The 24,627-nt window shown below is 39.4% G+C and overlaps 1 protein-coding gene across 1 annotated transcript in view; it reads left to right on the top strand.

Moving 5' to 3' along the window:
• The window catches only part of GPLD1 (glycosylphosphatidylinositol specific phospholipase D1), a 220,839-nt gene that overhangs the window by 31,548 nt on the left and 164,664 nt on the right, over positions 1 to 24,627 (top strand). The window contains exons 3-5 of the mRNA XM_053714797.1: positions 10,683 to 10,761; positions 20,840 to 20,937; positions 23,450 to 23,560. Of these exons, the coding sequence (XP_053570772.1) occupies positions 10,683 to 10,761; positions 20,840 to 20,937; positions 23,450 to 23,560 (288 nt within the window). The remainder of the gene's footprint in view (positions 1 to 10,682; positions 10,762 to 20,839; positions 20,938 to 23,449; positions 23,561 to 24,627) is intronic.

The following is a 24,627-nucleotide window of genomic DNA, read 5'->3' as shown; positions in this document are numbered from 1 at the left end:
AGGGGCGAAACGCGTCATACTTTGAGGAGTCACTGGTGACATCACAGCCACGAGCAGGCGAAACTGGCTACAACGCTGAAACAGACTAACGGTTTCTCCTGACGGATTGTATGCAAAACGGCAAGTGAAGGCGCCAACCTACCTACAACGACAAATGCTGCAGAACAAAGTATCCTCACAGGTGCTGCAGCCCTGTTGAGTGCTAAATAAAGTACATATGGATAAGAGGTGGGGTTTGGTTTAATGAGTCTTGCTAACCGTTAGAGAGTCTGTTATCAAGTGGAATAAATGGTTGATACTTTGTTGCAACTAGATTCAACGTTCACCTGATACATTATACATACCACCTGCCAAGTGGTTATAAAGAGGACTTAACCCTAGTAAAGCTACAGATGAAGTAAACATATACACAGTTATCAGCGCATAGCGCTAGTTGTATATCTAAGTGACTGCACAATAATCAGAAGTTCCTCATATCGCAGCCAGAGCGTGTTGTTTAACACTCGAGTGCCTGGCTGGGTAATCTCTTACATCTGTTTTGTTTGCACAGCAATAAGAAGTTTGTTTATATTAATACCAGAGCGTGTTTTGAACACTCAAGTGCCTGGGAACAATTTGGAATTTACGAGACTTCTATTATCATGCTGGTCATATTCTGGGGCCCCATATACCTCTTTTGGCAGTGCTACATCTAATACCTGATACATGTGTGTGTTTTTTCAACTCTCAATTATTAATCATCTGTTTTTTAGCAAGCTTTTGTGAGTAGCATACTGCAGTATCTAGTCAAGATTTTGGTATTTTTTCAGCGGTTTTTGTGCTTTTTCGCCTCTCATGCTTTTTAATATTGTGTGTGTTTTGTCTGTTTGGAATTTGGGTGGAGAATAGACGACCCGGATTCTTTGTGAATCCCAAGTGTATATATTTAGTAATAAAGCATTTAGACCTCTGTGCAGCCTTGGTCCTTCTTTGATTGAACAGATAGCACATTCAATCCTTTTCTCAGAACATAGTTTCATATTACTCATTTGGGACTGCTAGCACTTAGGAGTCTTAGCACTAGATCATTTGTGTCGCACCCCATTTTTGTTATCGTTTTTTAATTTGTTTAGTAATTAATGTATAATTAATCAATCATCTAATTAATTAATTAATTAATTAATGAAATTCAATAAAGAGACATAAAAATCAAAATTAAACCATATTGATTCAGATAAAGCATGCAATTGTAAACTGCTTTCCAGTGAAGTTCTATTATCAAATTTACTTCATTTTTTTGGTATTTTTCATTGAGGAGCATAATTGGGTAGGCGGAGAAATATGCACATTTTTTTAGCACTATATGGCACACTGCTGCTTCTAATTCTAAACATTTTATAACATTGTATAACATTGTTAAAAACATTGTTTCAAACACTGCTGCCATTATTGTGCTCAGGTCTCAAGCACACTCCTATCTAAGTATGCTCTTCAACAAATAATACCAAAAAAGCAAAGTCAATTTGATAATATAAGTAAATTGGAATGTTCCTCTTGTACACTGGGTCCTGATACAATTAATTTGCAAACATATCTTTCTAATAATATGAAGTGGAGCTAGTGAACACTTTTAGAATATTAACTGAGAATTAAAATTAAAAAATACTTCATCGAAAAAATGTATAATAAATGAAAATATCTACACTTAACTCTATTCCTCTCTTTCACCCTATTTAATTTGATACTTACACATTAGAGAAGAATACACGGATCGTGTATGTGTTTGTTTTGGGGGGGGTACTTTTTGTTTTTCCTTTTTCCTGCAATATCACTTATGGATTGTTAATATACTATATATATATATATATATATATATATATATATATATATATATATATATATATATATATATATATATATATATATATATATATCTGATTGGGTCTCCTGGCTTCTCAATAGAAATAGATATACTGTGTTAGAATATATGATTAGATGTGTTTTGTCATGACATTTTTGTGTATTTTTTACTGTCTTTTAATTAATAAAAAAAAAATACAGGTTTGAGCATGAATGAATAGAAGTACAACAAGCCTATGAATAATATTATTTTTGCTATAACTTACATGAAAGGTGTGTTTTTAAAATGTGCAGTAAACTTATATATTAATAAATGAGGAATAATCCTCTATTTTATAGCAAAATTAAAGGGATGTTTAAAAAAAACTTTCAGTGTAGCAATAACAGCAGAATTGATTAGTCTGTCAGTGGTTTTCTTGCAGTGTAACAGGTCCACTATAAATTGTAAATGAAACAGAATTTAAAATGATAAAATAATTATTTTTGGGCAGTGAATATAAAAGGAACATCAAATTGCAACAAGAAAATGCCTTTATTCTTTATTGCTTGCCTATTACCATGTGTTCAAAGCAAGCACTGCTGATCCTGACCTAACCACAGGTCAGTGGGCCAATCAATGTCTGCATTTGTGCATCACTGGCTGCGTTTGTGCTGGAGCAGAAGTACATTGCTGCTCCAGAGCTGACTTTAATAATAACAACAACAACAACTAGTATTTATATAGCGCCTTTCTCCCAGTGGGACTCAAAGCGCTTGCAATTCACCAACTGAATAGTAATAGTTGTTATTATTACCCAATTTAATGGTACTCATTTTATCGACCTCAGAAAGATGAAGGGCTGAGTCGGCCCTGCCGGGATTTGAACCTGTGACCTTGAACTTTTTTAAACAGGCTTTTGTTGTAGTCAGGGAATTTACCAACTGAGCTACCTCACTGGCCTTAACTATGTGTTTGTTCAAGTTAAACACATAGGGGTAGATTCCAATGTTTCTGATGCTGTCTATCTGCCCCTGATAATTGACTAGATTACAAGTGGTGCACTAACTGTTGTGCGTGAGCAATAAGGGGTTTATTGTGGCTCTTTGAGTTATTTTATTATTTTTCTTTATTTATAAAGCGCCAACAGATTCCGCAGCGCTGCCCATGGGTACAAGAATAAAAGTACAATGAAGAAGCAATACAATAAAAGAAATTTTTTTACAGACAAATACAGGGGGAATTGACGGCCCTATTCCCGTGGGAACTTACAATCTAGATTGAGTGCTTGAGCGCAATTTCATTTAACGCGTGTCGGGTTAGTGCAGCTTCTCAGCTCTGGTTAACTGTTACGTGAGATTAAAAAAGTGGAAGTGAAACATACAAAATACATTAAACAGTGCAGTTACACTCATAATAACACTGTCTGATAAAAAGTATTTTTAAAAAATTGTATAAAAAATATAAGCGTTATAAGTACTCAGCTATATGAGTCTCAGGTTTTAGAGAGAAAAAAGGGCTGCAAAGGACTTAAACATAGAGATACATACATACATACACGTCTAACTATTTATATGTATGTACTGTATATATACAGTTGTAATTACAATTATTCAACCCCCATTGCAAATCAGGTTTATTGTCAAAATGTACAGATTTTCAGCTGTTTGCATTGAACAAATCAAACAAAAGCAATTGAAATAGCTCAACAAAACGAATGCTTCAAGTGGTTTCCCCAAATTCAACTGAAAATGCAACTTTTAATGAATTCTGCATTCTCAAAATGTTTCAACCCCTTCGTCGTAAGCATCTTTTGTACTTAGTAGAGATCTCCTTTGCTGTTATGACCTGCTGCAAACGAGATGCATAGCCAGAAACTAGCTTCTGGCTGCTTTACCTGAGGAATCATGAGCAATGGCCTTCAGTTCAGTAATATTCTTGGGTTTACGTGCTGCAACCGCCTTCTACAAATCCCACCAGAGATTTTCTATGGGGTTCAAGTCAGGTTACTGTGATTGCCACTGTAGAATCTTCCAGGACTTCCTCTGCAACGAAGCCTTGGTGGAATATGAGGTATGCTTGGCATCATGGTCCTGTTGGAAGGTCCAATGACGCCCAAGCTTCAGCTTCCTCACAGAAGGCATGGTGTTTTCTCCTAGGATTTCCTGATACTTCAATAAATCCATCTTGCCTTCCACACGCTGCAGGTTTTCAGTGCCAGGGGATACAAAGCAGCCCCAGAGCATCACCGAGCCACCACCATGCTTAACTGTAGGCAGAGTGTTCTTTTCAGCATATGCTTCATTCTTCTTCCTCCAGACATACCGCTGATCCATCAGGTTGAAAAGTTCCAGTTCTGTTTTATTGCTCCACAGAACAGAATTCCAAAACTTATGTGGCTTGTTTATATGACTTTGAGCATATTGGAGCCTACTTTTCTTGTGCTTTTCGGTCAGTAGAGGTGTACGTCTTGGCATGGAAACCTTCTGCGTTTAGTACACATCTTACTGTGCAAACTAAAACCTTAGTGCCTGTTGCCACCAAGTCTTGCTTCAGGTCTTTACTTTCAACTTGTAATACGCACACTGCCCGACATGCATAAAACTTACTTCTAGCGAAGTTAAGGCATGAACGGGAGTGCTAATTTGCACTACACTCGTAATCTAGCCTAATATGTTTAGCTGTGTTTATCTCAAAACGATTGTGATTGTCATGAGATGCAGGACACAGCAAAGATGGTACAACACTATTTTATTGCAGAGCATGGAAATATACATCTGGTAGCATTGATCTCACTTAGTAACTGCAACATAGACAAATGGACCTAAGCCCCGCCCCCATCCGGTGATGTTACGTCCCACTCTCATCCCATCTTCCCCCTTTTCAAAGGACAAAGCATACATTTTTTTCATTTGAATACAACAAATAACAAGGTATACAAGAAGCATACAAAAACAGTTTTGAATAGTATATAACAAATAACAAGTTAAAGAGAATATCTGTATAAACAACATGAATTACATCCTGACTTGAACATCAGGGTAGACTACCCTAGTCCACAGTGACCATGGGATTATTCTGCCCATACTTCCGGTCACTGCTCTAACTAATGTTAATCCCGATATCAGGCCGGAAGTTTCACCACTCTTCCGCTTGATGTAACTCTACATGAACTGTCCTCTAATACAGAAGAAGGTAATTGAGAGTCTGCTGGAGGCAAAGACATATCCCCGCTGTGATCTTGCTGAGGGGAAGGCACCCCTCTTAAAACAGGGGATCCCACCGGCGGTGGTACTGAGGCATCCAGTTCCAAACTCTCAGGTACAGGCTGAAGATGTTTTTGATTTCGATGTGTAACTGTCCCTCCATCAGTAAGGACTACATAAGACCTTGGTTCTGGAGAGTGTCCAATTATCATAGCAGACGTCTTCCATTTTTTCTCATCATCCTGTTTAATTCTGAGACTTTGCCCCACATTCAGCTCCTGCAAGGGCCTCACAGAATGTCTCCTGTCGTAGAAGAATCGATAGCCCCATTTTGCCTCTTCATCCCTCCTAAGGACTTCGTCCAGAGGAATAGAGCTAGTTGGCTGGAAGACACCCACAGAGGGTAAGGTGGTGCAAATCTGGAGTCCTAGCATCAGCTGTGCCAGGGCTAAACCCCGTGGCTTGAATAGGAGTCGCCCTATAGGACAAGAGGGCCAGGTACGGCTCAGATTGCTTCAAAATGAACTTTGTTGTTTGAACTGCCCTTTCAGCCTGCGGGTAATGTGGACTTGATGTGGAATGTACAAAATCATATTTTCTGCTGAAAGAACTGAACTCTGTGGAAGCGAACTGCATTCCGTTATCACTCACCAACTCCATTGGTATGCCCCACCGGGCAAACAAGCTCTTGAGACGAGTGAAAACAGCTTGACTTGTGATTTCATTCAAAGGTGTAATTTCTAAATACCTGGAATGGTAGTCGATCACGACTAGGTACTTTTTCCCGAGCAGTTCGCACAAATCAGCAGCTATTTTCTGCCACAGGCCTGCAGGCAGCGGAGTAGAAATCAAGGGCTCCCTTCTCTGAGTAGGCCGGCGTTCCTGGCAAAAGGCACATTTTGACACATGGCTTGCCATGTTGGAACTGATCCCAGGCCACCATACTGCCGTAGCTGACCTTTCTCTGCACTTTGTAATGCCTAAGTGGCCATCATGAATGCTAACAGGAATAACAATGCGGTTCTGGAACAGCACCAACCCATCCAGCTCTGTGAGCTGCGGCCTTTCTGACTGTTAAAAACTTAAAGACATCCAGGCTGCCCAACTCGCGGGCCAACCTTCTTTTATGTTCTTTATAACTTCTTGAAGGTCTGTATCTAAATATGTCTCTTTCTTTATTTGTTCTAGCTTCCCTGAAGAAATGGATTTGGAGGCTAGAACTGAATCTACATACACTTTCACATCGGATTCCGTTGAAGACTCTTCAGCAGCAGCCAGCGGGAGCCTGGAATGTGTATCTGCCACAACCAGTTGTTTCCCCGGCACATGCACTGCCTGAACGTTGAACCTGAGCAGCCTCATTAGAAGTCTCTGGCATCTTTGGGGTGTTTTGTCAATATCATAGGAGTTTATTAGAGGGACTAGAGGTTTATGTTCCCAGACTAAATTTCTCTAAACGCTGAAAGCACTCACAGGCCCAAACTGCAGCCAGACACTCTTTCTCAATTTGGGCGTATTTCGACTCGGGAGCTGTCAGTGTACGGGAACAGTAGGCGATAGGCTGTAGTTTGTTCTCATTCAACTTCAGGAGGGCGGCCCCTAACCCATAACTGCTCTCATCAGCACTAACCACAGTCTTTTTGGAAGGGTTGTAGAACCCCAACACTGGGGCAGACCCCAGCAGAGACTTGACCTGCATAAAAGATTCTTCCTGTGAAGGTCCCCATACCCAGGCAACATCTTTCTTTAGCAACTCTGTGATAGGGTGTAGTATAGTGGATAAATCTGGGAGGAACCTGCCCACATAATTTACAAGGCCCAATATTTTTCTCAGCTCATGTACATCAGAAGGACTTTTCATCTGTTCAATAGCACACATTTTCTTGGGGTCTGGCTTGATGCCATCCCCATTGATGATATGCCCAAAGTAACATAACTCAGCTTTCCTAAAATGGCATTTCTCTTTATTTAACTTCAGACCGGACTCTCTAATAGTCTGCAGCACACAGCTCAGTCGCTGATCATGTTCCTCCAATGTAGACCCATTCACCATGATGACTACCTTGCCCATGTGGTCTCTTAGGAGAGAACTCATTTCTCTTTGAAAGATTTCAGGAGCAGAGGATATCCCGAAGGGGAGTCTGCAGAAGCAAAACCGACCTACCGGTGTAATGAAGGTAGTCAGTTTGCGGCATTTTGGATCTAGAGGCCAGAAGCCGCTAGAAGCATCCAATGTAGAGAAGAACTTGGCCGCAGCCAATTTCGGAGCTATGTCTTCAAGTGTCGGCAACACATATCTCTCTCTCTCTCTTCACCGCCTCAATCAGCCTTTTCAAGTCTACGCAGATGCGTACCTTCCCGTTTTTTTTCGCAACAGGCACAATGGGGGCACACCAGTCAGTTGCTTCAACAACCTCTTCAATAACCCCCATATCCTTCATACGCATAAGCTCCTTCTCCACTTGAGGCATGAGCGGGAACAGAATTCTACGGGGAGTGGTAATGCTGTATGGGACTGCGTCACCTTTAAGTGATATACGGACTGGGTTGCAATTCAGTAGGCCCAATTCACCAAACATATCTTCTGAGATCTCATTCACTCTGGCTACTAGGCCCAAACCACAGGCTGCTTTTCTGCACACTTTTAACACACTGACCTCTAATAACATGCACCCACATGGTGAATTTCCTTTGCTTGTACTCGCAGCTGGCAAGAAATTTCCCCGCACAATCAATGCGGCCACCAGGACTATGGACTTTTGTTATAACTTTCGCCAGCTGGGGCTGTCGAGGCAGTTTTATGAATGCTGCAAGGGACATTACAGTGATGTCTGCTCCTGTGTCAATCTTAAAGGCAACTTTGGCTCCCATTACATTAATAGTAACCCTCCAATCTTCTTCTGAACCTGGCCGTTCAACAACAGACCCTACAAAGGACACTTCTTGACCCTCCTGGTCGCTATCCACCTGCATCTCCTTAATATATTCAGTTTTACACACCACTTCAAAATGGCCCATTCTGTTACATTTTCTACATCTTTTGTCTTTAGCAGGGCATATGACACTCTGATCATGGGCACGGTTGCACTGTGTGCATCGGGCATGCTGCGCCCTTCCGCTTCTGGCCCTATCTGTTGCCCTAGGTCTACCGCTCACACTGTGCCTTTCACTAGCAGCTCTCCTGAACTGCTGCACTTCATCCACAATACTCTCAGACCTCAGATCAGCACTTTGCTTTTTCACCAGTTCACTCTGGTGGGCCACCCTAATAGCCCCATCTAATGTTAAATCAGACTCTAACTGTAGCTTCAGTAAGACTTCAGTATCTGCAATTCCTATGACTATTCTGTCTCTGATTTGCTCCTCTTTAGCAACACCAAACTCACAGAATTCAGCTAGTTTATAGAGGCTGCACACAAATGACTCCACAGATTCTCCCACACGCTGAGCACGTTTGTGAAAACAAGCCCTCTTTAATGAATCACATTTCTTTTGGGTACAAAGTGGGCACTGAGTTTATGTATAACTATTTCAAAGTCAAATTCTTCCCCTTCTTGGAAAGTAAAGGCATTGAACACTGGCTCCACATCTTTCCCCATAGAGTATAAAAGAGAATTAACTTGTACTTCACCACTCTCCTTGTCCAGCTTGGAAGCAATCCTGAAGCGCTGAAACCGCTGACGCCATTTGGGCCAAGCTGCAGGCTGAGAGAAATCAAAAGGCTCAGGTGGGGTAAACTTCGACATCGTCATCAATCAGGAAACAGAAGCGCAGGCAAGAACTTCGGACACCATGTCATGAGATGCAGGACACAGCAAAGAGGGTACAACACTATTTTATTGCAGAGCATGGGAATATACATCTGGTAGCATTGATCTCACTTAGTAACTGCGACATAGACAAACGGACCTAAGCCCCGCCCCCATCCGGTGACGTAAATTCCCACTCTCATCACAGTGATCACTTTGATAATGAAAAAAACATCTATTCCCGTTTTTCCATTGTTCTCTCCAAGTAGTAGTGCAATAATAAAATGCTCTAATGCAGTAGAACATTTTCTTATTTCAGTTTTATGTCACTTTTTTGTTTCTGAAGCAGCACATGATAAATACAGGTAAAGTTTAGCTGATAAGAGCTAATTGTATTCAAAGCTGCTACAGGAACACTCTTTATAGTGGGCTGGACTGAAACTCCACACTGGGAGGTTAATTTCTACTGGTTTTTTTCTCTAGCCAATACAACAGTATTAGAATTGTCATTATATGTGGCAATTTCTCATTAAAGTGGAGAACATTTTACAGTACAATGTCCCTTTAATTCAGCAGTTCCCAACCTGTGGTACGCGTACCCCCAGGGCTGGACTGAAACTCCACACTGGGAGGTTAATTTCTACTGTTGTCTTTTGTTTACAAAGTTTTTCTGCAGCCAATACAGCAGTATTGGAATTGTCATTATATGTGGCAATTTCTCATGAAAGTGGAGAAAATTTTACAGTACAATGTCCCTTTAATACAGCAGTTCCCAACCTGTGGTGCGTGTACCCCCAGGGCTGGACTGAAACTCCACACTGGGAGGTTAATTTCTACTGTTGTCTTTTGTTTACAAAGCTTTTCTGCAGACAATACAGCAGTATTGGAATTGTCATTATATGTGGCAATTTCTCATTAAAGTGGAGAAAATTTTACAGTACAATGTCCCTTTAATACAGCAGTGGTACGTGTAGGTCCAGTTGGGGGTACGTGAATCTATTATTGGTAATGGCGGAATTTGCCCGCCTTAACCAAAAAAAATAAGATCCTCCTACCTAGCGCTACTGATTTTGCACGCTGCAGCTATTGGTGTCACACTGTAAATGCGCGCTACACTTTACGCGGGATGTTGTGCACTGTGAGCAGGGCGTAGGCTGGCTGAGGCTATACTTAGTGTTAGTGTGCACTGTGTGCAGCACCACCGACACGCACCCACCCTGGCCCGACCCCAAAAAACAGACATGTGTGCTCATTGTGCTGGCCTCTGCTCTGGGGCAGGAGTAAAGTCAGTGCAGCAAGCAAAATTGTATATATATAAGGAGGATTGGGGATCTTACTGGTAAACCGGGTACCCCTATATATATATACATATATATTCATCACTTCTACTACAAATCTCCTATATTGCACTTGTCTAGCAACACTCCCATCTCTCTCTGTTAGGCTCACTCTCTGTATTCATAGCTAAATGCCCTATTACAGTTCCTAGATCCTATCTGTCAATTTCAGACTTATATCTGGCTGATACCATTTAAAAACAAGCAGACATTTATCAATAAGTCCTCTTTTTTATTGTCCCCAGCAAGCACCACTTATGACTCGTATGGACTTGGCCCTATCTAATCAAGGGGTACGGGAGAGAAAAAAAAGGTTGGGAACCACTGCTTTAATAGATTTGAGAGGTGGCTCTTCTGACATAAGTATCAATAGTTTGTATGATATTCAGTGAAGATCCTCCCTAAACAAAATGTTTTCTGCATTTTTGTAAACAGGTTAAAAACCCAGGAATAGAAGAGTTTTCTCTCACATGGGGCAGAGCTGCCTTAGAATAGAGCTCCTGCAATATGTGTTTATTATCATCAGTTGTGAATAATGTATTCTATATTGTCTATATATACTCTTCTTCTATAGCTAATAAAGAAACATCCTGAAGCATTCCAAGCAGGAAGTGTTTACCCAGATGCTTTCTATCAGGGCATCTGTGCGGAAGGTAAGAGTACGCAGGGTGCTAACCATGTCCGTTTTTTTTCTTTAACCCCTTTGTGACCAGACCACTTTTCCATTTTCTGACCATTTGGGACCAGGGCTATTTTTACATTTCTGCTGTGTCTGTGTTTAGCTGTAATTTTACTCTTACTCATCTACTGTACCCACACATATTATATACCGTTTTTCTCAACATTAAATGGACTTTCTATAGATACCATTATTTTCATCATATCTTATAATTTACCATAAAAATTTTTTTTATAAAATATGATGAAAAAATGGAAAAAAACACACTTTTTCTAACTTTGACCCCCAAAATCTGTTACACATCTACAACCACCAAAAACACCCATGCTAAATAGTTTCTAAATTTTGTCCTGAGTTTAGAAATACCCAATGTTTACATGTTCTTTGCTTTTTTTGCAAGTTATAGGGCAATACAAAGTAGCACTTTGCTATTTCCAAACCATTTTTTTTTTTCAAAATTAGCGATAGTTAAATTGTAACACTGATATCTGTCAGGAATCCCTGAATAGCCTTTGACATGTATATATTTTTTTTAGTAGACAACCCAAAGTATTGATCTATATTTTATGTCACCATTTCACCGCCAAATGCGATCAAATAAAAAAGATTGTTCACTTTTTTACAAACTTTAGGTTTCTCACTGAAATTATTTTTCAAACAGCTTGTGCAATTATGGCACAAATGGTTATAAATGCTTCTCTGTGATCCCCTTTGTTCAGAAATAGCAGACATATATGGCTTTGGCATTGCTTTTTGGTAATTAGAAGGCCGCTAAATGTCGCTGCGCACCACACGTGTATTATGCCCAGCAGTGAAGGGGTTAATTAGGGAGCTTGTAGAGAGCTTGTAGGCTTTAGTGTAGTGTAGTAGACAACCCCAAGTATTGATCTAGGCCCATTTTGGTATATTTCATGCCACCATTTCACCGCCAAATCCGATCAAATAAAAAAAATGGTTAACTTTTTCACAATTTTAGGTTTCTCACTGAAATTATTTACAAACAGTTAGTGCAATCATGGCACAATGGTTGTAAATGCTTCTCTGGGATCCCCTTTGTTCAGAAATAGCAGACATGTATGGCTTTGGCATTGCTTTTTGGTAATTACAAGGCTGCTAAATGCCGCTGCGCACCACACTTGTATTATGCCCAGCAGTTAAGGGGTTAATTAGGTATCTTGCAGGGTTAATTTTAGCTTTAGTGTAGAGATCAGCCTCCCACATGACACATCCCACCCCCTGATCCCGCCCTGACCCCCCCTCAAACAGCTCTCTTCCCTCCCCCACCTCACAATTGTCACCGCCATCTTAAGTACTGGCAGAAAGTCTGCCAGTACTAAAATAACCCCTTAAGTAAAGGCCATTTTTTAATTTCTTACCCTTAAGGACCAGGGCTATTTTTACATTTCTGCGGTGTTTGTGTTTAGCTATAATTTATCTCTTACTCATTTACTGTACCCACACATATTATATACCGTTTTTCTCGCCATTAAATGGACTTTTTAAAGATATCATTATTTTCATCATATCTTATAATTTACTATTTTAAAAAATATGTTGAAAAAATGGAAAAAAACACACTTTTTCTAACTTTGACCCCCAAAATCTGTTACACATCTACAACCACCAAAAAATAACCATGCTAAGTAGTTTCTAAATTTTGTCTTGAGTTTAGAAATACCCAATGTTTACATGTTCTTTGCTTTTTTGCAAGTTATAGGGCAATAAATACAAGTAACACTTTGCTATTTCCAAACCATTTTTTTTTCAAAATTAGCGATAGTTATGTTGTAACACTGATATCTGTCAGGAATCCCTGAATATCCCTTTACATGTATATATTTTTTTTTAGTAGACAACCCAAAGTATTGATCTAGGCCCATTTTGGTATATTTCATGACACCATTTCACCACCAAATGCGATCAAATAAAAAAAAATTGCTAACTTTTTCACAAACTTTTTCACAAACTTTAGGTTTCTCACTGAAATTATTTACAAACAGGTTGTGCAATTATGGCACAAATGGTTGTAAATGCTTCTCTGGGATCCCCTTTCTTTAGAAATAGCAGACATATAAGGCTTTGGCATTGATTTTTGTTAATTAAGAGGCCGCTAAATGCCGCTGCGCACCTCACTTGTATTATGCCCAGCAGTGAAGGGGTTAATTAGGTAGCTTGTAGGGAGCTTGTAGGGTTAATTTTAACTGTAGTGTAGTAGACAACCCAAAGTATTGATCTAGGCCCATTTTGCTATATTTCATGCCACCATTTCACCGCCAATTGCGATCAAATAAAAAAAATTGTTCACTTTTTAACTAACTTTAGGTTTTTCACTGAAATTATTTACAAACAGCTTGAGCAATTATGGCACACATGGTAGTAAATGCTTCTCTGGGATCCTCTTTGTTCAGAGATAGCAGACATATATGGCTTTGGCATTGCTTTTTGGTAATTAGAAGGCAGCTAAATGCAGCTGCGCACCACACTTGTATTATGCCCAGCAGTGACAGGGTTAATTAGGTAGCTTGTAGGGAACTTGAAGGGTTAATTTTAGCTTTAGTGTAGAGATCAGCCTCCCACCTGACACATCCCACTCCTTGATCCCTCCCTGACCACTCTCAAACAGCTCTCTTCCCTCCCCAACCTCACTATTGTCACCGCCATCTTTAGTACTGGTAGAAAGTCTGCCAGTATAAAAATAAAAAGTTTTTTTTTAGTTTTTTTTTTAAAATTATATATTTTCTGCAGTGTAGGATTCCCCCTTACCACCCAACCGCCCTGAGCCCCCCCCCCCAAAGAGCTCTCTAACCCTCCCCCAACTTTTTGCCACCATTTTGGGTACTGGCAGCTGCCTGCCAGTACCCACTTTGCAAACAAATTTGGGGGTTTTAAACATAGACCCCCCTTTTTATGTAGTGTAGCTGCCCCCATCAATACCCACCCCTCCCAGATCCCTTTCCAAATATTATTCCCCTCTCCTCTGCAACCACCATCTCCCACCACCCTCTTCCAGACTTTAACAAGATCACAATCGCGCTTCTCCACGCACCCGGGAGTTATTTCCCACCGCTGGCCGTAAACTTGCCAGCGATGGGCCGCCAACCTGCCTCGCTGCAATGGCTCCCACCCACCAACGATTGGCACCATCGCTGGCTCATGCAGAGAGGGCCATAGAGTGGCTCTCTCTGCATGGGTGTGCCAAAAAAGGTATTGCAGTGATGCCTCAATATCGAGGCATCATGGTAATACTTTGAAAGTGGCTGGAAATGATCAGGATCTCTTTCAGATGCTTTAAACCCCTAACGACGTACAGGGTACGTCAATGGTCTTTAACAACCAGTTTGGGTATGACGTACGATGTGTGTTGTTAAGGGGATAAAAGGCATTTATTTTAAAAAAAATTTTTTATATTCAGTCTGCAGTGATGGATCCCCCCTTAGCCCCCAACCTCCCTGATCCCCCCCATACATCTCTCTAACCCTCCCCCTCTACCTATTTGCTGCCATTTTGGGTACTGGCAGCTGTCTGCCAGTACCCAATATGCCCCAAATAATGTGTTTTATTTATATTTTTATTTAAAAAACTATTTTCTGTAGTGTAGCTGCACCCCTCCCTCAATACCCTACCCCCTCCCCCTCCTAGATCCCTTGCAAAACCATTTATTCCTCCCCCTCTGTGTCCATCTTTCCTACACATTTTAAACGCAATTATGTAAATGTGGCGCTTGTGCCCACACGCCTTCCCCCCATCCACCCGGCCGCACTCCCACAGCGACGCACAACCGGGTGACCCTCTTTGCATCAGTGGGTAAAAAAGAGGATTGCAGTGATGCCTCAATATAAAGGCATCACTACAATACCCTGGAAGCGGCTGGAAGCGATGACAATCGCTTCCAGAGCTTCAAACCCCAGAGGACATCCTTGGTCGTTAAGGGTAGTTTTTTGTAGGACGTACCTGGCACGTCCTCGGTCGTTAGGGGTTAATAAAAGCAGAGAAAAAAATATTTATTTAAAAGACAGGAGCAAGTTTATATGCAGAATGTGCCTACATATATATTGTACTACCATCATATTTAGCTGGCACAGCTGGTTTGTTTTTTTCATGCATGTGACCGGTAGCCAGAAGTGCATTGTTGACGTGTGTTAGCGCTATAAGGATGTTCAGCATCTAAATCTGACTTTAATTTACACTGGTAAGGTCTATTGTGCTATTGATATTTGTTGATATCTGTACCTGGGAGATGCTACTCTCATCCATGTGTCATGGCGGTAGGATAGGTTCCTGTGTCTTTCCTGTCTAGGACTGAGGCTGTCAGATACATTGCATTGAGGCTCTTTTAAATTAACTTCTATTTTCAAATTGACTTTGTTCTTTTAGTATTCTTTGTTGAAAAAGAATATGTACATATCCCACACCACTGGGAGCTAGATGCTTATTGGTGGCTTCATATATATGACTCTTGCCATTGACTCACCAGGTGTGTTATCTAGCTCCCAGTTAGTGCACAGCTGCTCCTTCAGCAAACAATATGGAAGAGAATGAAGCAAATTTGATAAAAGAAGTACTTTGGAAAGTTGTTTAAAATATTATGCTAGCTGAATCATGAAAGAAAAAAATGTGGATTTCATTATATCTCTTTAAATCTGCTAAATCATATGACTGGTTTGTATTTTCAACAGTTTTACACAATATCTGCAATTTAAACAAATCCTATTAAAGGGGCACTGAACCCAATTTGTTTCTTTCATGATTCAGATAGTGCATGCAATTTTAGGCACCTTTCTAAATTACTCCTATTATCAATTTTTATTCATGCTCTTGCTATCTTCATTTGAAAAGCAAGAATGTTTGTTTAGAAGCCGGCCCATTTATGGTTCACAACCTGGGTTGTCCTTGCTGATTGGACAGCACCAATAAACAAGTCCTGTCCAGGGTACTGAATCAAACATTTGCTGGCTCCTTAGCTTAAATGCCTTCTTTTTCAAATACTCGGCTAGATTTGGAGTTTTGTCGGTAAAGACCCGAAAAACTAACGCCGGCTTTTTTCTGGCCGCACCATAAAAATAACTCTGGTATTGAGAGTCTACATAAAGGCTGCGTTAGGCTCCAAAAAAGGAGCGTAGAGCATTTTTAACGCAGCTTCAACTCTCGATACCAGAGTTGCTTACGCAAGCGGCCAGCCTAAAAAACGTGCTCGTGCACGATTCTCCCATAGGAAACAATAGGGCTGTTTGAGCTGAAAAAAACACCTGCAAAAAAGCCGCGTTCAGCTCTTAACGCAGCCCCATTGTTTGCTATGCGGAAACACTTCCTACGTCTGCACCTAACACTCTAACATGTACCCAGAGTCTAAACACCCCTAGCCTTACACTTATTAATCCCTAATCTGCCGCCCCCGCTACCGCTGACCCCTGCATATTATTATTAACCCCTAATCTGCCGCTCCGTAAACCGCCGCTACTTAATTATCCCTATGTACCCCTAATCTGCTGCCCTAACATCGCCGACCCCTATATTATATTTATTAACCCCTAATCTGCCCCCCACAATGTCGCCTCCACCTGCCTACACTTATTAACCCCTAATCTGCCGACCGGACCTGAGCGCTACTATAATAAAGTTATTAACCCCTAATCCGCCTCACTAACCCTATAATAAATAGTATTAACCCCTAATCTGCCCTCCCTAACATCGCCGACACCTAACTTCAAACATTAACCCCTAATCTGCCGACTGGAGCTCACCGCTACTCTAATAAATGTATTAACCCCTAAAGCTAAGTCTAACCCTAACACTAACACCCCCCTAACTTAAATATAATTTACATCTAACGAAATTAATTAACTCTTATTAAATAAATTATTCCTATTTAAAGATAAATACTTACCTGTAAAATAAATCCTAATATAGCTACAATATAAATTATAATTATATTATAGCTATTTTAGGATTTATATTTATTTTACAGGTAACTTTGTATTTATTTTAACCAGGTACAATAGCTATTAAATAGTTAAGAACTATTTAATAGCTAAAATAGTTAAAATAATTACAAATTTACCTGTAAAATAAATCCTAACCTAAGTTACAATTAAACCTAACACTACACTATCAATAAATTAATTAAATAAACTACCTACAATTACCTACAATTAACCTAACACTACACTATCAATAAATTAATTAAATAATGCGAGCTCAATCTGATTGGCTGATTGGATCAGCCAATCAGATTGAACTTGATTCTGATTGGCTGATTCCATCAGCCAATCAGAATATTCCTACCTTAATTCCGATTGGCTGATAGAATCCTATCAGCCAATCGGAATTCGAGGGACGCCATCTTGGATGACGTCCCTTAAAGGAACCGTCATTCGGCTAGTAGGCGTCGGGAGAAGAGGATGTTCCGCGTCGGAGGTCTGCAAGATGGATCCGGAAGAAAGAAGATTGAAGATGCCGTTGATAGAAGACTTCATCCGGATCATGGACCTCTTCAGCTCCCGCTTGGATGAAGACTTCATCCGGATCATGGACCTCTTCAGCTCCCGCTTGGATGAAGACTTCAGCCGGATCATGGACCTCTTCAGCCCCCCGCTTGGGCTTGGATCAGGACATCGGAGGAGCTCTTCAGGACGGATCGGTGAACCTGGCAGGGTGAAGATAAGGTAGGAAGATCTTCAGGGGCTTAGTGTTAGGTTTATTTAAGGGGGGTTTGGGTTAGATTAGGGGTATGTGGGTGGTGGGTTGTAATGTTGGGGGGGGTATTGTATGTTTTTTTTTACAGGCAAAAGAGCTGAATTCTTTGGGGCATGCCCCGCAAAGGGCCCTGTTCAGGGCTGGTAAGGTAAAAGAGCTTTGAACTTTTGTAATTTAGAATAGGGTAGGGCATTTTTTTTATTTTGGGGGGCTTTGTTATTTTATTAGGGGGCTTAGAGTAGGTGTAATTAGTTTAAAATTGTTGTAATATTTTTCTTATGTTTGTAAATATTTTTTTATTTTTTGTAACTTAGTTCTTTTTTATTTTTTGTACTTTAGCTAGTTTATTTAATTGTATTTATTTGTAGGAATTGTATTTAATTAATTTATTGATAGTGTAGTGTTAGGTTAATTGTAGGTAATTGTAGGTAGTTTATTTAATTAATTTATTGATAGTGTAGTGTTAGATTAATTGTAGGTAATTGTAGGTAGTTTATTTAATTAATTTATTGATAGTGTAGTGTTAGGTTTAATTGTAACTTAGGTTAGGATTTATTTTACAGGTAATTTTGTAATTATTTTAACTATTTTAGCTATTAAATAGTTCTTAACTATTTAATAGCTATTGTACCTGGTTAAAATAAATACAAAGTTACCTGTAAAATAAATATTAATCCTAAAATAGCTATAATATAATTATAATTTATATTGTAGCTATATTAGGATTTATTTTACAGGTAAGTATTTATCTTTAAATAGGAATAATTTATTTAATAAGAGTTAATTAATTTCGTTAGATGTAAATTATATTTAATTTAGGGGGGTGTTAGTGTTAGGGTTAGACTTAGCTTTAGGGGTTAATACATTTATTAGAATAGCGGTGAGCTCCGGTCGGCAGATTAGGGGTTAATAAGTGTAGGCAGGTGGAGGCGACGTTGTGGGGGGCAGATTAGGGGTTAATAAATATAATACAGGGGTCGGCGGTGTTAGGGGCAGCAGATTAGGGGTACATAAGGATAACGTAGGAGGCGGCGCTTTGCGGTCGGCAGATTAGGGGTTAATTATTGTAGGTAGCTGGCTGCGACGTTGTGGGGGGCAGATTAGGGGTTAATAAATATAATACAGGGGTCGGCGGTGTTAGGGGCAGCAGATTAGGGGTACATAAGGATAACGTAGGTGGCGGCGCTTTGCGGTCGGCAGATTAGCGGTTAATTATTGTAGGTAGCTGGCTGCGATGTTGTGGGGGGCAGATTAGGGGTTAATAAATATAATACAGGGGTCGGCGGTGTTAGGGGCAGCAGATTAGGGGTACATAAGGATAACGTAGGTGGCGGCGCTTTGCGGTCGGCAGATTAGGGGTTAATTATTGTAGGTAGCTGGCTGCGACATTGTGGGGGGCAGATTAGGGGTTAATAAATATAATACAGGGGTCGGCGGTGTTAGGGGCAGCAGATTAGGGGTACATAAGGATAACGTAGGTGGCGGCGCTTTGCGGTCGACAGATTAGGGGTTAATTATTGTAGGTAGCTGGCTGCGACGTTGTGGGGGGCAGATTAGGGGTTAATAAATATAATATAGGGGTCGGCGGTGTTAGGGGCAGCAGATTAGGGGTACATAAGGATAACGTAGGTTGCGGCGCTTTGCGGTCGGCAGATTAGGGGTTAATAAGTGTAGGTAGGTGGAGGCGACGTTGTGGGGGGCAGATTAGGGGTTAATAAATATAATACAGGGGTCGGCGGTGTTAGGGGCAGCAGATTAGGGGTACATAAGGATAACGTAGGTGGCGGTCGGAAGATTAGGGGTTAAAAAAATTTATTCGAGTGTCGGCGATGTGGGGGGACCTCGGTTTAGGGGTACATAGGTAGTTTATGGGTGTTAGTGTACTTTAGAGCACAGTAGTTAAGAGCTTTATAAACCGGCATTAGCCCAGAAAGCTCTTAACTACTGACTTTTTTCCTGCGGCTGGAGTTTTGTCGTTAGATGTCTAACGCTCACTTCAGAAACGACTCTAAATACCGGAGTTAGAAAGATCCCATTGAAAAGATAGGATACGCAATTTACGTAAGGGGATCTGCGGTATGGAAAAGTCGCGGCTGAAAAGTGAGCGTTAGACCCTATTTTGAGTGACTCCAAATACTGGAGGTAGCCTAAAACCAGCGTTAGGAGCCTCTAACGCTGGTTTTCACGGCTAACGCCAAACTCCAAATCTAGGCCATAGAAAGCAAGAGAATGATTATTAATAATGGGAGTAAATTAGGAAGTTGCTTAAAATTGCATGCTCTATCTGAAAGAAAAATTGTGGGTTTAGTGTCCCTTTAAGCTTCTCTGGAGAACTATATGGCAGCAATTTTGCCACAAGATATTGGGGTCAATTTATCAAGCTGCAGCGGATAGGGGCATTGGCATACATACGCGCCCCTGTCCTCCGTATGTACCAAACAATATTACAGACTTGACATAAGAAACATGCAATAACATTACAAAGTCTTGTAATTAATATTGCAAAATTTGGAATATTAAAAAAATTATGTATATTATTATTAATAATCATAATAATAATAATAATAATATTATTACTTCTTTGAAGCCTGAGCAAGCACATTGAATGCATGTTGCTAAACCAAAATCTTATTGGCCAAAAAAAATATTACTGTTTTGAAATTCCTATGACAGTTAATAAATCATAAATAAAACATTAAAAGAATAATTTTGGCATAATTGACATTTATTACGGCAGGATCTAGTACTACAATAGTTAAACTTAAAATAATTTTCTATGCTGCCTTTAAAAAGCATATAACCTTTAAATACAGCAGAGTTACTGAGTCAGTTTTTGGCAAAGAGAACGCATACAAAAAACCCTGATGAAAAAAGACTAAAGATGAGAAATGAGGTTGTCTACCAAGGTAGTAAAAAGCCTTATCCTTTATGTATGTATTTATTTTTTTATAGCTGCGTTTATGCTTCAGAGGCCCATCAGCGGTCGTAAGACCTGTCCTTAACCTGTTCACCACCTATCAGGATGATTGACAGCCCCTGCTAGCAGCCGATTGGCTGCCAGTGAACAGGGTGCGGCATTGCACAAGCATTTCACCAGAAATGCTTGTGCAATGTTAAATGCAGACAGTGTATGCTGTCCGCATTTAGCGATGTCAAGCAGACATGATTTGGACATGATTCCCTACAGCAAATCATGTCCACTCGACATTTAATAAATCAACTCCTATAAGTCTTTATTTTTGGTGTTGTTAGCTTCTATGTGTGTCTTGAGTTTCTATTAAGCAACTACAAAGACGCCAAGTTTCTTTTTTATTATTTTATTTTTAGGTAGAACTTTTAACTTTCTTTTTTGACCATAGGAAAATACCATGATCTCTCTGAAGATTCACACTGGACTCCTTTCTTGAAGGCCAGTATTAACTACATAAGGAAAGTCTATCCACGGCCATGGGATGAGGTATTAGCTTGTTACAAATATATTTTACTTATAAAATGAATCAATTCATATGTAATATGCTGACACTGTTTATACCATCACATTGTAAAATATAAAGGACTAAACTACCATTTGTTTTTATTAATAACATTATTTATATAGCACCTTTCAACATTCAAGGGTCTTCAAAGTGCTTAGGCCATAAGCCATGAACTTTAGTTTGAACTTGATAGATAATAAATAATAGCTAGTATTACTCAACTTAATAGAACTCAATTTATCAGCCTCAAAAGAATGATAAGCTGGTACAGCCATGGCTGGATTTGAACCAGAGGTTTAAAGGGACGTTAGATTATGAAGTTGTTTAACCTTTAAATGTGTCTCCAATTACATCATTATTATTATATCAGCTGCATACTATAAAATATATTGGAAGTTGATCCTTTAATTTTATTTTTGTAACTGAAATATATGTTTTTGCTTGCTGACACAGCAACCAATTTTAATGGGTTGAGCTTGCCAATAATTGCAGAGAGCAATTGAAAAAGAACATTTTAGTACCTCTCTATTCCACCCCTACTGTTCGTGTAATTTGTTATGTTGCTTCTTGTTTACATGTAAAACTCTCCAGCAGGTAGAATGGATCACTGGAAACACAGTAAAGGGGAGACAAATCTACATTACACTGTCTCTCTAAATATATAAGTAATGCTGTCAGCCATTTTTTTCAAATTCATTGATAAATATTTTTACTGTACCATAAAAACAGCCTTCCCAAAGGAGAATTTATTTTTTACTTTAGCACATGCGTCCTTACAACTGTCCCTTTCTCAACCTTCACACTACGCTCTACCGCAACTCATTGTATGCATGAGCAGTTGCTTTACCTTTCTTGGCTGCCATTAATGAATAGTTTTACTCATTTGGATGTAGAGCCATGTTTAAACCACCATTGTGCCAGTAACATATATAGCAAGGATTTCTTCCCTGTTTGTGCCAGTAACGCGTAGAACTGTGTCTATAACACAGAATAGTATTTTAATCTCTTCGTGCCAGTAACACACATATAAAGGCACATAATGGGGTCTGATTGTTTAATAAAAAATATTTACTAAAGTTAATTTAAAAAATGGAGTTAAAGGGTCATGACACATTTTGAGGTTGAATATTTAATTGTGCATAGTAAAACACCTTTGAAGTATATATTTTTGTGTCCCCTTTATAATTTAATCTGAGAATTATGGGATTTCAGTTAGTGAGTTTTGGAAGTCTAACCCTATTACATATATGTCAATAACTGGCTTCAGCAGAGAAGAGAAGATAAGGAACTGCAAAACATTGGAGATTTTGGTAAAAAAATGAAAATGTCTAGATGTGTAGCTGTGACAAGTACTTCTTGGCTCCTTCTATTAAGGCACGTGGTGGATGGATAATGACCACTGAAAAATGACTGCAACAAACACGGTGTTACTTTCAAAACATTTTTTCACTCAACTAGTATGTCACTTTATTGCAAGACTAGAAAATGATTGTAATTACAAGTTGTTTACTGTCTCTTTAATATCATCTCTATTGATACCTTTCATCTATCCTGTCAGTGTTGTATTAACCATTAGTACTTGGTTCACTTAAAACTAACACCGGGACAGAGCAATAGGGAAAACACATTAGCAGGGACGAAACTACAGGAGGTGCGGAGGTCGCAATTGTGACTGGCCCACCGAGGGTGGGGGCCCAGCTTAAAAAAAAAAAAAAAAAAATACTATAAAAAACGCTGACCTGCCATTGCCTGCACTGATATCATGTGAGTGTGACATGATGCTTCACTAGTGTCTCTGACTACAGGGGTTAGTATTTCTGTTTTACCCATTGGTGTTTATGTGTGTGTGTGTGTAGGTGTGTGCGTATGTATGTGTGTATGTATGTATGTGACTGTCATATATGTGTGTGTGGAACCAGCAAATTACAGACCTTGTTACTACAGCATAGGATGGCGGGGGGTAAACAGTGTCAGTCTATACAGTACCACTATATACAGTACAGGGGGGCTATACCATGTCACAGACTACTGTGGTCACTTTATAAAGTACTGGGGCGGGTAGGGTCAGGCCAGCTATCTCACTGGCAGATTACAGACTGTGTCACTGACTCACTATATACAGTACTGGTGGGTTAAACAGTGTCACTATATACAGTAATGGGGGGTCAGACCATCTCACAGACTGTGGGCACAGGGTACCTCCTTTTGTAGACATGTAATCTGATTCACATTTTTTTCTGTGTTAAATGTAAAAAAAAAAAAAAATATGTATCAAATTAACTTTTTTTTTTTTTTGGGGGGGGGGGCTTCTTAGATTCTTGCACCTGGGCCCTGTGGTTTCTAATTACACCTTTGCACATTAGGAATATTTTCCCCGTGTATATACACAGTATTTATCACCTCTGCATGTTACACGTTTTCAGACTGAATTAAATATTTTCTGCTTCCTTTTTTGATGTTGTGAATCAGAATTTAAACACATTTATCTCACAGAATGCACAGAAGCTGGTGTCTTTCATATTTGGTATCGCCTCCCACATGGTGAGTGATGTGAGTTGGCACAGCCTGGACATTGACCAAGGGTTCCTCAGGGCTATGGCAGAAGTGAGTATATGAATATGAAGACCTCATTTTAATGGAACTTCAAAGGGACAGTCTATTTGAAAATAGTTATTGTTTAAAAAGATAGATCCTCTATTACCCATTCCCCAGTTTTGCATAACCAATATGGTTATATTAATATACTTTTTACCTCTGTGTTTATCTTGTATCTAAGCCTCTGCAGGCTGCCCCCCTATTTCAGTTCTTTTGAAAGACTTGCATTTTAGCCAATCAGTGCTGACTGATAAAAAAAACTCCACAGGGGTGACCACAATGTTATCTATATGTCACACATGATCTATTTATCACATGAGTCTACCTAGTTTTAGCTTTCAACAAAGAAAACCAAGAGAACAAAGCAATTTAATGGTAAGAGGACTTTGATTTGCTCCAACTCCTATAATCTATTTTTGTGATTCATTGCTGATACGAAAATAAACAATTTTAAAAAAAAGTACTCTCTTCCTAGTATCAAGAGTACTATAAAGACACTCTTTCTAGTATCAAGATCCTTAGTATTACAAGTCTCTTGCTCTCACAAACTAATCCGTTGGATTTTTGTCGCTATTTTTTTTTCCTGTATATATTAAATGTATCTTTTTTTTGAAACTCAAATAAAAAGAATTAAAAAAATTAAAAAAAAATTGCATATCCTATCTGAATCATGCAAGTTTAATTTTGACTAGACTGTCTCTTTAAATATTTTTGGGGGTCTTAAGCCCCAGCACAATTGCTGCTTTAAAATGGCTACTTTTACCTTTTTTAATGTAAAGATTAGCAATTGTATTCAAACCTTGGTTTAAATGGTATCGTGAGACAATAAAGACTAGAATGACACACCAGTTAGCAGTATTCAGGGTCACCAAGCTTTTCTTCAATCCTGTATCTTTCCCTCTTTGGACATACAGTTTATATTACCACAATTTGTTGAATTTAACCTTTACAGTAATTGTCATATAGAGCGGATGTAACTCATTTTTAAAATCTACAAAATTAATCTGAGCCAGTTTTTAACAGATCAAATATTTTTGCCAATGATGACAAATGAGACAGTTTGTGATATTATAATA

This window comes from Bombina bombina, chromosome 5 (genome assembly GCF_027579735.1).
Source record: "Bombina bombina isolate aBomBom1 chromosome 5, aBomBom1.pri, whole genome shotgun sequence".
Classification (NCBI taxonomy): domain Eukaryota; kingdom Metazoa; phylum Chordata; class Amphibia; order Anura; family Bombinatoridae; genus Bombina; species Bombina bombina.
The sequence above is the reverse complement of the archived record's forward strand: the minus strand, read 5'-3'. Positions and strand labels throughout refer to the sequence as shown.